The sequence below is a fragment of the Sturnus vulgaris genome, chromosome 29, assembly GCF_052056855.1.
Source record: "Sturnus vulgaris isolate bStuVul1 chromosome 29, bStuVul1.hap1, whole genome shotgun sequence".
Lineage (NCBI taxonomy): Eukaryota > Metazoa > Chordata > Aves > Passeriformes > Sturnidae > Sturnus > Sturnus vulgaris.
Window position 1 is genome coordinate 4,999,944 of NC_142271.1, and position 14,076 is coordinate 5,014,019.

General features: G+C 41.3%; 1 protein-coding gene across 4 annotated transcripts; it reads right to left on the bottom strand.

Annotated features, from left to right (window-relative positions):
* Window positions 1-342: 342 nt before the first annotated feature.
* NUCKS1 (nuclear casein kinase and cyclin dependent kinase substrate 1) lies at window positions 343-12,572 on the bottom strand. 4 transcript variants are annotated; one of them, XM_014872673.2, is made up of 8 exons: window positions 12,275-12,572; window positions 5,151-5,200; window positions 3,986-4,091; window positions 2,969-3,024; window positions 2,514-2,666; window positions 2,132-2,284; window positions 1,368-1,517; window positions 343-743 (listed from the first exon to the last, which is right to left on the bottom strand). In XM_014872673.2, exons 1-8 carry the CDS (start codon window positions 12,289-12,291, stop codon window positions 544-546), a joined length of 885 nt encoding a protein of 294 aa, XP_014728159.1. In that variant the 5' UTR covers window positions 12,292-12,572; the 3' UTR covers window positions 343-543. The 4 variants fall into 4 exon arrangements, with proteins under 4 accessions (XP_014728159.1, XP_014728160.1, XP_088036320.1 ...); XM_014872674.2 differs by having other exon boundaries at window positions 1,368-1,514; window positions 12,275-12,571; XM_088180194.1 differs by lacking the exon at window positions 12,275-12,572 and adding an exon at window positions 10,678-10,748 and having other exon boundaries at window positions 1,368-1,514.
* Between the last annotated feature and the right edge of the window lie 1,504 nt (window positions 12,573-14,076).

The window sequence follows — 14,076 nt, forward strand, 5'->3', positions numbered from 1 at the left end:
TCATCAACTACATTTCTGCTCAGACTCAACTCATCTCAAAGTCTGTTAAAGCAGAGGTTCATTATTTTTTTTTTTTTTACCATATATTCCAAATACAGAATAATAGTTTTAAACAGCTCTTACAAGCACTGGGAAAAAAATCTATTCTACTTCAGGATTTTTTTAAGTATGGTTTCCACAGATCAGTCTTAAACCTTATTGCTTCACAACTGCCAGTATCCCTCGAAAAAAAAAAAAAAAAATAAAATATTGAATGGTCTGTTAATCTGTCTCAAATGGCTTTTCAGATTTGGCAGGGGAGGGAGAACGGAATGGCCAACAGAGAACATTGACTTCAAAATATTACTGTAGAAGGGTTTCCTCTTATTAAAAAAGAATACACTGTATTAAACAGCTGAAAGTAAAGACAGCATTCAAAGCCCATGAGTCAAGCCACAGCCAAAACCGTGTTCTACCCCTAAGTATTGTTTTCTTTTCCTTTTTTCTTTTTTTTTTTTTTTCCTCTTTTTTTTTTTTAAACAAAGATTTTCCTCAACTGCCATTTTAATCTTCACCAGAGGGTGCTTCATCTTCAGATCCCTCATCCCCTGACTTTTCTGGTGGAGGGCTGGCTGATTTTTTCTTTTCTGGGGGACTTTCAGGCTCTTCATCCTCTTCTTTGGGGGATGGGGTCTTTTCTTTTGTTGCCTTGGAAGCTGTGGGGCGACCTGCCTTCCCTTTGCCTTTCACTGGGCTGGGGGTCACTGGAAAAAGAAAAATCTTGTAAAATTCAGCAGCAGCAGCAAAGGCAGCAAAACTCACAGTAAATGGGATTTCCAAGTCATTCAGCAGCAGTTTCACCACACCCACTGGGTTTTTAGCATTCCCAGTTAGCAAAGCTGAGGTGAAGAGCAATCTAACAAGGTTTAAAAGCTGTTTAATTGCAAGTCCTGGCTAATTGCTGGATGTGACATGATAAATGGACATGGCTCTTGTCAAAGCACAACACACATTGCTCTTATCATTCGAAATTTCCTGCAGAAATGCATCCAAGTTTTCCTTTGGTTCACATTTCCCCACCCTGACAACACCACAAAGTCCCCAGTAAAGCCATAAATTGTTAATATTTGGCTGTGAGACACAGAAATCAGAATGCAGGGAAGGTTTTCAATGCTGTGAGTTTCTACCATCAAGACACAGATACCAAATCAACCCCTAAAGGAAGAATTTTAAAGCCAGCTCATTGCTCCACACTGCTGCTTTAAATCATTTTGGCCCTTCAACATTTTTGTTGATATCTGTGACCCCAAGATTACTACCAAGCCTTCTGCAGCAAAAAGAAAACCTGGATTTTTTTTCAACTGAGAAACTTTCATTTTCAGACTCACCTGTAGCCTTTAGCCTGGGCTTGGGCATTTTCTTTTCTTTCCTCTCTGGCTTGGATTTCTTGGAGACCTTCTTATTTTTCTTTTTTGAACTGCCATAGTCACTGTCATCATCATCTTCCATGAGGAAGTCTTCATCACTTCCTGAATCTGCTGGAAGCATAAGGAAATTTCAGTTTTTTAGGGAAAAAAAAAAAAAAAAAAGGAAAGAAAAGATACAGCTGAGACCTGCCAGTTAAATTGTGGACACAGACTCTGAGACTTTGTGGGCTTTCATTTATCTGCTGTGGTACAAAATCTGACTGGGTTTTTACATCAGTAATGCCACAAGGACAGCAAAAAGCAGCAAAAAGCATTGAGGATTTTACAATTATCCATAAGGGCTGCTTACAAAGAAAGAGATCTTTGGAAAAAAAAAAAACAAAAACAAAAAACCACACACACATCCCTGGAAAACACACACTCCTATCTCTGAAAAAAAATCCCTTTATCTGCAAGGAAAAGGCACTGGGATGAAGTTTCTTGTCTCATTCTGGATAAAAGTTGCAGGGAAAGGATCAACAGGATCAATCTTTTTGTGAAGATAAAAATTTTGTAGCACACACATCTCTGCTGTAAACTCGGAACACAAATTCCACCTGTGAAAACCCAACTTGGGACAGACACAGAATAAAAACGAAATTACTGAGGAGCACAGTTTACAACATCCTCAGTGTCCCAGCCAAAAAGCCACCTGTGTGTCCCTTTTGGCAACCCCATGTACTCACTCTCCTGGAACTGTGCCTCATCATCCTCCTGCTCCTCCTCCTCACTGCCCACATCATCCATGAGCATCTCACGCTGTTTGGAGGCTGCTTTGGACGCCGCCTGTCGCTGCTGACGAACATTTTTGTGATCTTCCTTCTCATCCTCGCTGTCCTCTGCAGCAAAAAAAGTCCCAAATTGTTGCTGAGTCCGAGAGCACAGAGGCAGCACGTGGGCAAAGCAGGGGCAGGGCAGCCTCAAACTCTCATTGTGAGGACAATTCAACCCCTTCCTCACCCACCCAACAAAGAATTTCAGATTTTTTTTCACTGCAAAATAACCACTTTTTTTTTCCCCCCCCTCTCTTTCTTTTTTTTTTTTTTTTTTTTTTTTGTTGTTGTTTACCTGCAGGCCTTTTCCTGGATTTGGAAGCTGCTCTTTTATTCTTGTCTGGTTTAGCTTTCTTTCCTTTTTTGCTTTTTTGAGAGCTCTCGTAGTCGCTGTCGGCTTTGCCGTCATCAGCTCCTACATCGTCGTCTTCACTGCCAAAATCTTCATCTGCAAGGAAAAGGCACCAAGGTGAAGTTTCTTGCATCATTCTGGATAAAAGCTGCAGGGAAGGGATCAACAGATTTATGCACTTGTGAAGATAAATTTTATAGGATCATCATGTTACACACAAAAAAAAAAAAAAAAATTATCCCAAACCAGGGTGGGAAGTAACAGCAGCAGAGGCAGCATCCAACTTAAAATAAATCAGAATTAATTTTTTTTCTGTCTCAAATCCTACTCCTGCACCTCTCACAGGTGTGAAGAGACACAGTTTAAAGATACACAATCAGCACAGTGCAATCAGTTACCTGCTGAGTGTGAATCATCTTTCTTAGTCTTCACATCTTTGTCTTCTGAATCCTCACTGCAAATGAGAGAAAGGTGAAGTCTGAGTGCTCCAGTCACTCTTGTGTGGAAAATAACTTTTTAAAGAGCAAAACTGATGTCAGGCTGAGAATTTTCACTTTTCCTGGATGTACTTTAGGATTATTCAGCTGTCTGTGGAGTTATTATGGTTGGGAAGATAATGTTCAAACTGTGAATTAAGATAAACTTAAACCAGGCAGGAAATAATGAGGTGAACCTGATAATGAGGAAATAACGAGGTGAACCATGCACCAACCCACAATCCACATGGCTTCCATTCCAATTACAGTTCTGATGGTTTATATGCAGTCTATAAATGAAATAAAGGTTTATCCTGAATAGATTTTTAGTCAGCACTTTTCTTTATGTCATTGCTTAGATTCCATTCTGTGCCTGTTGCTCTAAACCATGTCTGGTTTAAGATTTCTCAAATGATTTGATCACTTGATTGATCTGGAAAATAAAAAGAGATCTTGGGGTGATAGAACAAGAACCAGCTGGCAGAACCTCCATCCCTGAAGCTGAAATCTGTCATGAAAACATAAAAATGATTTCAAGGGTCTTATGGCAATTATTTGGAGACTGCAGAATGGAAATTGTACAGGAAAATTTCACTTTTCAGAGCAGCTCCCAGACAAGAGTTCTGTGTTTATGGATCACCCAAAATGAGGAACCAAGAGCCACGGGCCCTTCCAGATGTCCCTGTCCTCGGTGCCACCCACCCCTGGCACCACAGGGCACAGGAGCTGGCCCTGACTCACCTGAGCATTGAGCAGCTGCCAGTCCTGGTGCCTGGATCACATCCCTGCCATTCCAGCAGCCTCTGGAGCTCCTGGAATGATGGAGCTCTACTGGCCCAGGGATTTCCCTGCCTGCTCCATCAGGGAAGGACCCACCTCAGTGTCCCAGTGTCACTGAACCCCACACACACAGAGCAATGATCCCAGAGCTCTTTGTACCTGTCCTCCTGAGAATTCTTCCCAGATCTCCTCTTGTTTTTGGCCTCTCGGGGAGACGAGCGGATTTTCTTGGATGGGGGACCTGAATCTCTTCCATAATCATCGTCTGGAGAGGACAAAAATAAATAAAAAAACAAAAAATCAAATTAATTCCCAGCAAACTGCTTTCCTCAGCTACAGCTCAAACTGATCACTTCATGCACATCAAAAAGAAAAACATCACGAAGTTTCAAAAACAACTTTGGTGGAAGCAAAGTGCTGCTTTTAAAGAATTGATTTTAGCTTTTCTCCTGCCAACAGCACCATGAAAATGTTCTGTGCAGTCAAATCTCACCCAGGGAAACACAGCAAAGCTCACAGGGGGACACAGGAACTCATTTTACATTTAATTATTATATAAAGCTATTCAAAATTCACATCCAGATGAATTTCTATATGATTCTAACAGCACACAGTGTTTGCAGCAGAACTCCTTACAACTCTCACACAACACCTGATTTAATGAGTAAAAGCACTATAATTAAGAATTATGCATTTTTATCTCATTTTATCAGTGCAACCTTAGCACTCAGTTTATTTTCTAAGAACTCAAAACACATTCCAGAAATCTGCTGTTAATTCTCACTGATTATTCCTTTTTACAAACTAGATCCAGAAATGTTACTTCACAGAGATTCCATTTTTTTCAAAATGTAATCCAGCAACAAATATTTTGTTATTTCACACAGCTTCTATTTTTTTTTTATTTTTTTTTTAGCTGCAAACCCCCTCCCCAAAATGCCTGATAATGTGGGCTCAACTAGAGCCACAAAATAAATAGAAAACATCTTTTCCTGTGGAAAAAAAAAACCAAAAAAACAAAACCAAAGTGGCATCAAGGAGCCTGTGCCCCAGAACACGACAGAGAGCAAGGAAGGAATTGCTGCCAAGAGCCTCAAGGCACTGCAACAATACCAGCATTAAATAATAAGATTTCTATCACCATTGTTTGTTTAATAAAAAACATATGAGGGTCATTATATTTTCAAATACTTATTAACAGTTCAGGCTGTGAAGAACAGAAACTCCTTGGAATAAGAGTTGAAGATGGGATTAGAAGCAGAACGATTAATATGCATGGCAATAATGAGAATAAGAAAAAAAAAAAAAAAAAAAAGTTATTTACCAGCATCATCTGATTCCTGAAACTGGGAGTAATCGACCACCTTCCTGTTCCTGTTAAAAAGCAGCAGAAGAAAAATGAGGAATTCATCATTTCAGAGTTTTTAAGGAATAAGAAATTGTCCCATCCTTGCTTCCAGTGCTGGATTTGTAGCCCAAAAACATCCCAAGAAAATTTTGACCATTCAGCCAACCTCCAGCTCTGCAGTCACAAACCACATTCAGTATATATATTAATGTACTTAATAATTTATGATTAAAAATAGGAATATATTTATTAATTTAATAAAGTCTATGAAAGCATAATTAGCATTTTCCTGAGGAGGTTTGATAACAATCTGGATTACACTCCCAGAATGTCAATGTTCATTTTGATAAATACACAAAGATTATGAATCAAACATTTCTAAACTGCTCCTTCTGGAATTTCTGCTTCTCACCTCTTGTCACACCTTCTCCTCCAATTTTTATTTTCCCACATGATCCCTGTTTTTAAAGCATTTTAAATTTTCACTGGGGTTTTTTTCCAGGAGCTTTCTGAATGAGTTACACTGATCTGAAAGTCAACAAAATCAAATTCAAAAATGGAATTGTTGGTGATTTTATCAGCACCTTGCCAATCAAATCCCAATTGTTTTATCGACGAGATAACTGCTCTATAAAACAGCCACTAATTAATCTAATTCAATTAAATTTCAGCTGATAATGCCTCACAAACACCTCACCAAGGACTGGCAGGGGTTGGAAATTGAGATTCCCACAGTTCTTTTTTTTTCCTTTTTGGAAAAAAAAAAAAATGTTTGGCCCGAAGCCAGGGATAAATCTGATTTTGCAGCAATCACCACGTGAGTTCTACAGCTGCAAAACTCCATCCAAAAATCCTTCCTGTTCCCAGCACAGCTCACACTGAGCTGCAATAATTGTCTTTTCATTAATTATCACTCATTAATTGCTGATAAACCTGGTCAGATCAAAGACACCCCCAAAGCCATCACTGCTGATGCAGCTGAAATCGAATTTAAGTCACTCTCCTGGATGAGCACCTCTAATTCATGGCTTACACATTTCCTTCACAATTCCTTTTGCAGGAGCAAAAAAATTGTTTTATTTCAACCCAAACCCCTTCAAAAAAAACCTTAAAAATACCAAATAGGTGAATGAAAGAAGACAATATTTGTAAAGGTAAATAAAGTTTAAATTTTTCTCCTGTACAAGCACCTCTAATTCATGGCTTACAAAAAGAAGCAGGAGCAAAATAGTTTTATTTCAACCCAAACCTCTTAAAGAAATTAAAAATAAATATAAAAATGAAACAAATCCCTCAAAAAACACCTCAAAAATACCAAATAGGTGAATGAAAGGAAGATGATTTGTACAGGTTGAATCCCATCCAAGCTTTGGAGCACGTGTGAGTGGAACAAAATACAGCAGTGACCTCCCAGTGTGAGAGTGCTAAAATACCAGTTCAGGGACACAAATATTGGTAATTTTTGATTTACATCCCTAATCCAACAAGGAGCCTTCCTAAAGGTTGACTCCAGATCCATCTCACTGAATTGACAATTAAGTTATTTAATAAGAAGTCTGATTTTATGTATCAAGTATTGAGTTTTTTTTTTTCCTGTGAAATCATAAAATGGGTGAAAAAAAAGCAGAATTTTCACATATAAACACTTTGAGACATCACTGAGCTACCAAGATGGAAATGGCAGATTTTCCACCTTGCTTCCTTCAGAAATTAAATCAGGTACTGGAAATGTGACAGTGGCAGCTACAGCATCAACAAAAATTGTCCCTGTGAAAAACATCCTTGAAGAAAACCATTGTTCCTATGGAAAACATCCTTGAAAAAAAAATATATATATCCCTATGGAAAACTTCCTTTAAAAAAAAACCCATTATCCCTATGGAAAACCTCATTGAAAAAAACCATTATCCCTATGGAAAACCTCATTGAAAAAAAAAAATATTCCTATGGAAAATCTCCTTCAAAAAAATCACATCCCTATGGAAAACCTCATTGAAAAAAACATCACATCCCTATGGAAAACATCCTTGAAGAAAACCATTATTCCTATGGAAAATCTCCTTTAACAAAATCATAATTTCTATGGAAAATCTCCTTTCCCCAAGAACCATTCCCTGGATTTTCAGTCAAGGATTAAACCTTGCTTAGTTTTCCTCACGTGGTGAGAAAAAAAAGTGATATTTGTATTAAAAATAAATAAATAATAATTTCAGAAGAACCCAAAAGTGAAGCAGTTCCATCATCCCTATAGAAAATCTCCCTGGATTTTCAGTCAGGGATTAAACCCTGCTCAGTTTTCCTCACACGATGAGCAGAAAGTGATATCTGTATTTAAAAAAAAAATTAAATTAAAACCCATCGTTTCAACATGATTTTTGAACCATTTGAAGCTGTTCCTTTGCATTATCCTCCCTCCCAGGGTGCAGTAAAGAAAGAAGAGCTGGGATGGGCATTGATGGGTCTGGTTTAAAATAGAAACTGAAATTTGAATGGAAACTTGCTTGTTAATTCAGATTAACACAGGGAAAAAGTGCAGAGAGAGGATGAAAAGCACAAGTTTTTAATAATAGCTGGCAGTCAAATATTAATATTTTTGGAATGAATTAACTCATGAACACGTTAGGATGGAAACACTCAGCAAAGGAATTCTATAATAATAATAATAATAATAATAATAATAATAATAATAGCTGGCAGTCCAATATTTTTGGAATTTACTCATGAACACGTTAGGATGGAAACACTCAACAAAGGAATTCTCCAATAATAAAAATAATAAAAATAATAATAGTAATAATAATAATAATAGTTGGCAGTCCAATATTAATATTTTTGGAATGAATTAACTCATGAACACGTTGAGGATGGAAACACTCAGCACAATAATTTATAATAATAATAATAATAACTAGAATATAATAATAACAATATATAATAATAATAATTCTAACAGATAATAATGACAGAAATGCACACAAATTCTTGCAACCTGCTCTTGACACTCGCCAAAGTGTAATTTTGGAATTAAGAAAAGCAACATAAACATGTCAAAGGATCTCATCTTATCTTCAATTTAGCCCCTAAAACCTTTAAAAGGTTTTAAATCAACATCAGCACAGCCCTACAATCAGGCAGAAAAGTTTTGGGTTTTTTTTTTTTTTTTTTAAGGGAATGCACTTAAAATTTACGTTCCCTTTAAAAAAAAAAAACAGAATTAAATTCAATTTAAAATTCCCCATTCCCACATATTTGTACAGGCATTAAAACCCACAGATGAAATCAATACTTAAAAAAAAATCCCACAATACATAATATAATAATATAATAATATAATAAAATCCTGAAAAGCAATGCTAAAAATAGTCTTCCAAAATTCAGACACAGAAGAGGAATTTTTGGGTCAAATGAAAATCACCCTCAACCCAAGAGAGCCAAGGCAAAGGGATTCAATGATTATTGAGATTTTTGTCTGTTTTTTTAAATTTTATTTAACCAATAAAACCAAAAACCTGAGCAAATTTCCAGCTCCTCCCTCAGGTTTCACTTTCAGGTAAAGGTCTTTCCTTCCAGACCAAAATTATTAATAAATATTGTCATTAAAAGCACTTTTTTGGTACCTTTTATACACAGAAAATACAAAATTCCAGCCAGAAGTGTTTCCTGCAGGGATTTCCAGAGCTGTGCAAAGCAAATCTGCAGGGCTGGATTTCACCTTCCCGTGAACATGGATTTAAAAATCACCACCAGGAGGTGGCAAAGGGCACCCGGTGACACTCAGGGACCCAAAATTCCTCATTTTGGGGTTAATCCGGGTAAAAATTGGATTTTTAAGAGTTTTTAGAGGGTCCCACTACAGAGCTCAGGCTGGGTCTGCTCATGCAGGATTTTCAGGGATGCACAAGACTTGGAACTCCATCAAACTAAAATGAAATTATTTCTGCAGCAATAATTAAAGCAGTTTTGTGCTCATTCTCTATTTGAATATAATTGGGATTTTATTACAGAAATGATGCAGAGCAGGAGGGGAACCAAACTCAAACTCTCAACTCACTTCCCCACCCAAATATTTTGAATTTTCTTGTACCTCCACCTTCTCTCTTCAGATTAAAAGAGAGCAAGAATCATTTTTTTTACTCATCTATCTCTGGACCACACAGCATTATTTCATTTTATTAAATGTTAATACCCAAGGAACTGGTGCTTGTCTGCAATCCCATGGAAGTTTTTTCCACAATATTTTTATTTAACACTTCCCAGTGACAACACTGGCAACAAGTTACATTTAATGGATATATTTTTATTTCCTGTAAGTAAAATTTCACCATTCCACTGCTGGGATTCAAATCTCAAAAAAAAAAAAAAAAAAAAAAAAAAAGAAAGTAAAGCCTTGAAGCACTGAGATAAATTCATAACTGGTTTTAAGCTTAAAATGAACCAAAAAAAAAAAAAAAACAAAAACACCTGGGATTTCCACAACATCTCAATTTGTAAAACCTGCAGGAGAGGACCAGCAAGGAAAAGTGACCAGTGAGAAAAAGCACCACAAATCAAAATTCTGACTTAAAACACATTAATCGATGCTGTAGATATATATTTTATTATGTATACATCTATTAAATATATATATGTTAAAAATAGCGGCTCAAAGCTTTTTATTTCATTTTATTTTTATCCCTATAAGCAGCCCCAGCTCTGTTTGCAGAACTTATAGAAGAGATGCAGAAGTTCAGAAAATCTCAGGTTCCTTTAGTTTTTCCTCTTTGCCTTTTTTTCTAACATCACTAAAAACTCCATTATTACCCACCCAGGAGAAATGGAATTGTGCAGGAGTACCTGGCTCTCAGTGCCAGGCACTGTAAATACCAGGAATTTATTACTACTTGATTTGAAATAACTTGATTTTAACAACCACACTCAGCCTCAGGTCAAATTTTCTCAACAAGTGGAGTTAAAAACTTTGTGATGTAGGATGGATTTTATGAAGTTCACTGCTTTAGGTGCACAAATATTCACCAGAAATCACCAATTAATTCAAATAACACTGACCAGAGGAAAAGTTTCCCACCACTAAACCTCACTCTGATGAAGAACCTTTCACCAGGCTTCCATTTTTACCAAAAACCAACTAAGACAAGCAGAAAAAACTTCATTCCAGCATTAATTTATTAATGGATTTAAATCTATTAGCAGAGTTCTCTAGTCAGCAAAGCAATATAATGCAGCAACCACTGAATATTTACCTTTTTTTTGCCCTGGAAGGGTTATTAAATGCAGGGAGATAAGGGATTCTGCTCTATCCTGCCACCAGGTTTTTTGCTCCTAACAACCTGCTGGACTTTGGTGTTTCATTTTCCTGCCAGCTGAGGGTGAGAGCAGGCAGACCACTCACAGCACTGCAGGACTGGACACAGGTGTTTTCTTTGAATTCTTTTTATTTTTATTTTTTAAACTCTTGCAGCAAGCTCAAGAGGCTCTGCTTTTAAAGACAGCACCTTTTCCTTACCTGGAGCAAATCTCCAGAGCTGGCAGGGGAAATGACCAACACTGAAGTGTCCCCATCACTGAGCCACTCCCCTACTCAGCAAAGCACTCCTGGCTTCCGTTTGTATTTTAAATTCTGCATATCACTTAAATACAAACGCTGTCATCTCTGAATGCATAGATGTATAATAATCATAATTAATTTGTACTTTTGAGTTAAATTAGCCCAAATACCCAACATCCACACCCCAGACCAGGCTCATCCTGGGAATAAAACTACAACCAGTTACTGGAGAATGAGGAAATCCCAAAGCATTGGAAGAGCACCGTGGGAAAGACAAATCACGAGATCACTCTTTGCCACCTCCTTTGAGATACCAGGGAATCACAGAATATCCTGAGCTGGAAAAGACTCACAAGGATCATCCAGAGCAGCTCCTGGATTTGTACAGACACACCAAAATGTCACCCCGAGCACAGACACCCCCAAAGTGCCACCCCGGGCATCCCTGGGAGTGCTCCTGGAGCTCTGGGCTGTGCCTCGGGGGGGGAAAAACCTTTCCCAAAAAATCCATCCCTGCCCCAGCTCCAGCCCTTCCCTCGGGCATCGCTTCCCTGCGCTGCAAATCCTCAAATCCACGCGAGCTCAGCGCTTCCACAGCAACCCCAAACGCATCTCAGAATATCCCGAGCTGGAAAGGACAAGGATCATCCAGGGCAGCTCCTGGCCTGGCACAGACACCCCAAAATCCCAGCCTGGGCATCCCTGGGAGTGCCCTGGAGCCCTGGCAGCCTGGAGGCTGTGCCCATTCCCTGGGTTAGTATCCTAACCCCTCTAGGGGGTAAAAAAAACCTTTCCCAAAAATTCCATCCCTGCCCCAGCTCCAGCCCTTCCCTCGGGCACCGCTTCCCTGCGCCGCAAATCCTCAAATCCACCAACACTCCACCCGAGCCCAGCGCTCCCACAGCAACCCCGAACGCACCTCGGGCGCACACACACACACACACACACACACCCAGAAAGGAGCTGGGGAAAGGAAGAAAAGGCGAGCAAGGAGAGCAGCAGGAAGGCGAGCAGGCGAGCCCGGAGCGCGCAGCCCGCGGCCGGGCGGAGCAGGGCGTGTGTCAGCGGCGCTGGCTGCGAGGGGGCGGCTCCTGGCGGCTCCTCCCCTACGCGTGGTTCCCCATGCACAGCCCCCGTGCCCCGGACCCTTCTCCGGATGGCCCCGCGTCCCCTCCCTCCGCCGGCAGCGTGCTCGCCTCGGCCCCGCCGCCCGCAGCGGGCCCGGCCTGAGGGGAGAGGCCGCGGATGGCGGCGCCCGCTTTGCGCCAAGTGGGTCACGGCGGCGGTGAAAAATTTCCCGTTTTTTTTTTTTTTTTTCTTCTCCCCTCCCCGTTAGAAAATGTGGGACAGCGGCCGCAGGGCCAGCCCCGCCGCGCCCCGCCGGGCCCGGGCGAGAGGCGCAGTGTGAAATGCGGTGTTTATTGCGGTGGCCGTGCCAAGTTAGCAGGGGGGAAACAAGGGGAAATAGAGGAGAAATCCGCACGGCCTGAGCGCGGCCTGCCCTGCGCGGGGCCGGCCCGGCAGCAGCGGCGGGAGCGGCGCCGCCGGGACTCACCTGACGGGCCGCGACATCTTCGCCGCGCTTCGGGCCGGCCGGGGCTGGGCACGGAGCAAACGGGGACCGGGCTGAGGCCGCCGGGGCCGCTGAGGCCGCCCGGAGCGAGCGGGAGCGCTGGGCCCAGCGCCTCAGGCCGCGCCTGCGGAGCCGCCGCTCCCCCGTCAGGCGCCGCCGCCGCCCCCGGTGCCGCTCCCCGATCCCGATCCCGGCCGCGATCCCGGTGTCGCTCCCTAATCCCGGTCGCGGTCCCGGTGTCAGTGCCGGTCCCGCTCCCGCCGCTCCCCCCCGCAAAATGGTCGCGCTCGCCCCGCCGAGAGGATGCGAGCGGGGGGGCGGTACCGCCGACCCCGCTGGCCACGCCCCCATCGACCGCCCATTGGTCGGAGGCCGCGAGAGCCCGCGTTCCATTGGCTCGTTCGAACCATCACGGCGCGCAGGGCCCGCCCACTGTCCCCGCGGGGAGGGCGGGCAGCGCGGCCCGCACGCGGCGCGGCTGCGGCCGCAGATTCGCCACAGGCTCCGGGCGCTGCCGCGGCTCCTCCCCGCCCCTTCCCGCCCCTCGCTCCGCGCCCGCCGCCTCCCCCCGGTACCGGCTCCACGAGGGAATTTTTTTCCCGTTCCTCCGGGAATTTTTGGCGGCGCTGCGAGGCCTCGAGGCCCCGAGGCGCAGATTCGCCGCGCGGGGGCCGGCGCGGTTTTGGAGGGAAAAGGCGGCCCCGGGGAGCGCGATCGGTGTCGTTAATTTTTCTAATGAAGAAATGCAAAAAAATTTCATTTCGGACGCAGATTTTGACACCAGCACCGCCAGTTCTCCCCGTGTCACTCGGCACTCACCACAAACACAATTTTTACAAATTCCAAATGAAGATTTTGGATTTTTTTTTTTTTTTTTTTTGCACTTTAAACTGCCCAGAAATCTCAAAATTCAATCGTTTTTTGTTTCGAAATGGGATGCGTTAATCATGAGAAAATTCAAATTATTCCGCATCATTAAAATGGCAGCGTCTGCCACTGCAACTCGCTTTGCTTTGCACTTGAATCTTTGGTTTGGTTCGGTTGAATCTTTGCTTTTTCAAAATTGCATTTTAATAAAAAATAACCTTGAAATCTTATTTTTATACATTGGGTTCATTAAGGAGATGATGCAAATCTGATGAGATTTATAGGAGTAATTCTAATTTTGGGATAATTAGAATTCATTTCATTTGGATTCTTTTGGAATTCTGGTCTTTTTTTTTTTTTTTTTTTTTTTTTTTTGCTCCATTGATGTTAACTAATCCTCAGGAAAAATCTGCTTGATTAAATAAAATCAAAGAAATAAAATAAAAAGTCCAAAATTCAAAATAAACCGAATCAAGGGGCCCCGAGGGGAAGGTGCAGAAACCACATCAAGGAAATTTTTAATTAAACCCAACTGGGGCTGACTCAGGGATGCAAAAATTCTGGTTTTATAACCCAATAAAAACCAAATAATTGAGGAGATTTCAGCTGAGTTAATTCGATTTTTCTTTGGCTTTTGGGGGTTTTTTTATTTGTTGGGATTTTTTGGGGGCGTGTATTTGGGATTTTTTTCCCTTTTTTTCCTTTTTTGTTTTGTTTTGAGCTGTGTATTTGGGATTTTTTATTTTTGCTTTAAAACTTTTCTTTATTTGATTTTACTTGGTGTCATTTAATGTATATTTGCGGGATTTTTTTTTTTCCTTTTTTTTCCTCTTTTTTCCCCCTTTTTTTCTTTTTTTTCCTCTTTTTCCCTTTTCCCCCCTTTTTTTCTCTTTTTTCCCCTTTTATTCTCTTTTTTC

Excerpts from the sequence above, each read along its gene's own strand:
- NUCKS1 (XM_088180193.1), bottom strand. The coding sequence starts at position 10,733 with ATGGGGACACTTCAGTGTTGGTCATTTCCCCTGCCAGCTCTGGAGATT. Across the intron at positions 4,092-5,150 it reads TCAGGAATCAGATGATGCTG|ACGATGATTATGGAAGAGAT; the intron begins GTAAATAACTTT and ends TGTCCTCTCCAG. Across the intron at positions 3,025-3,985 it reads AAGAATTCTCAGGAGGACAG|TGAGGATTCAGAAGACAAAG; the intron begins GTACAAAGAGCT and ends TCTCATTTGCAG.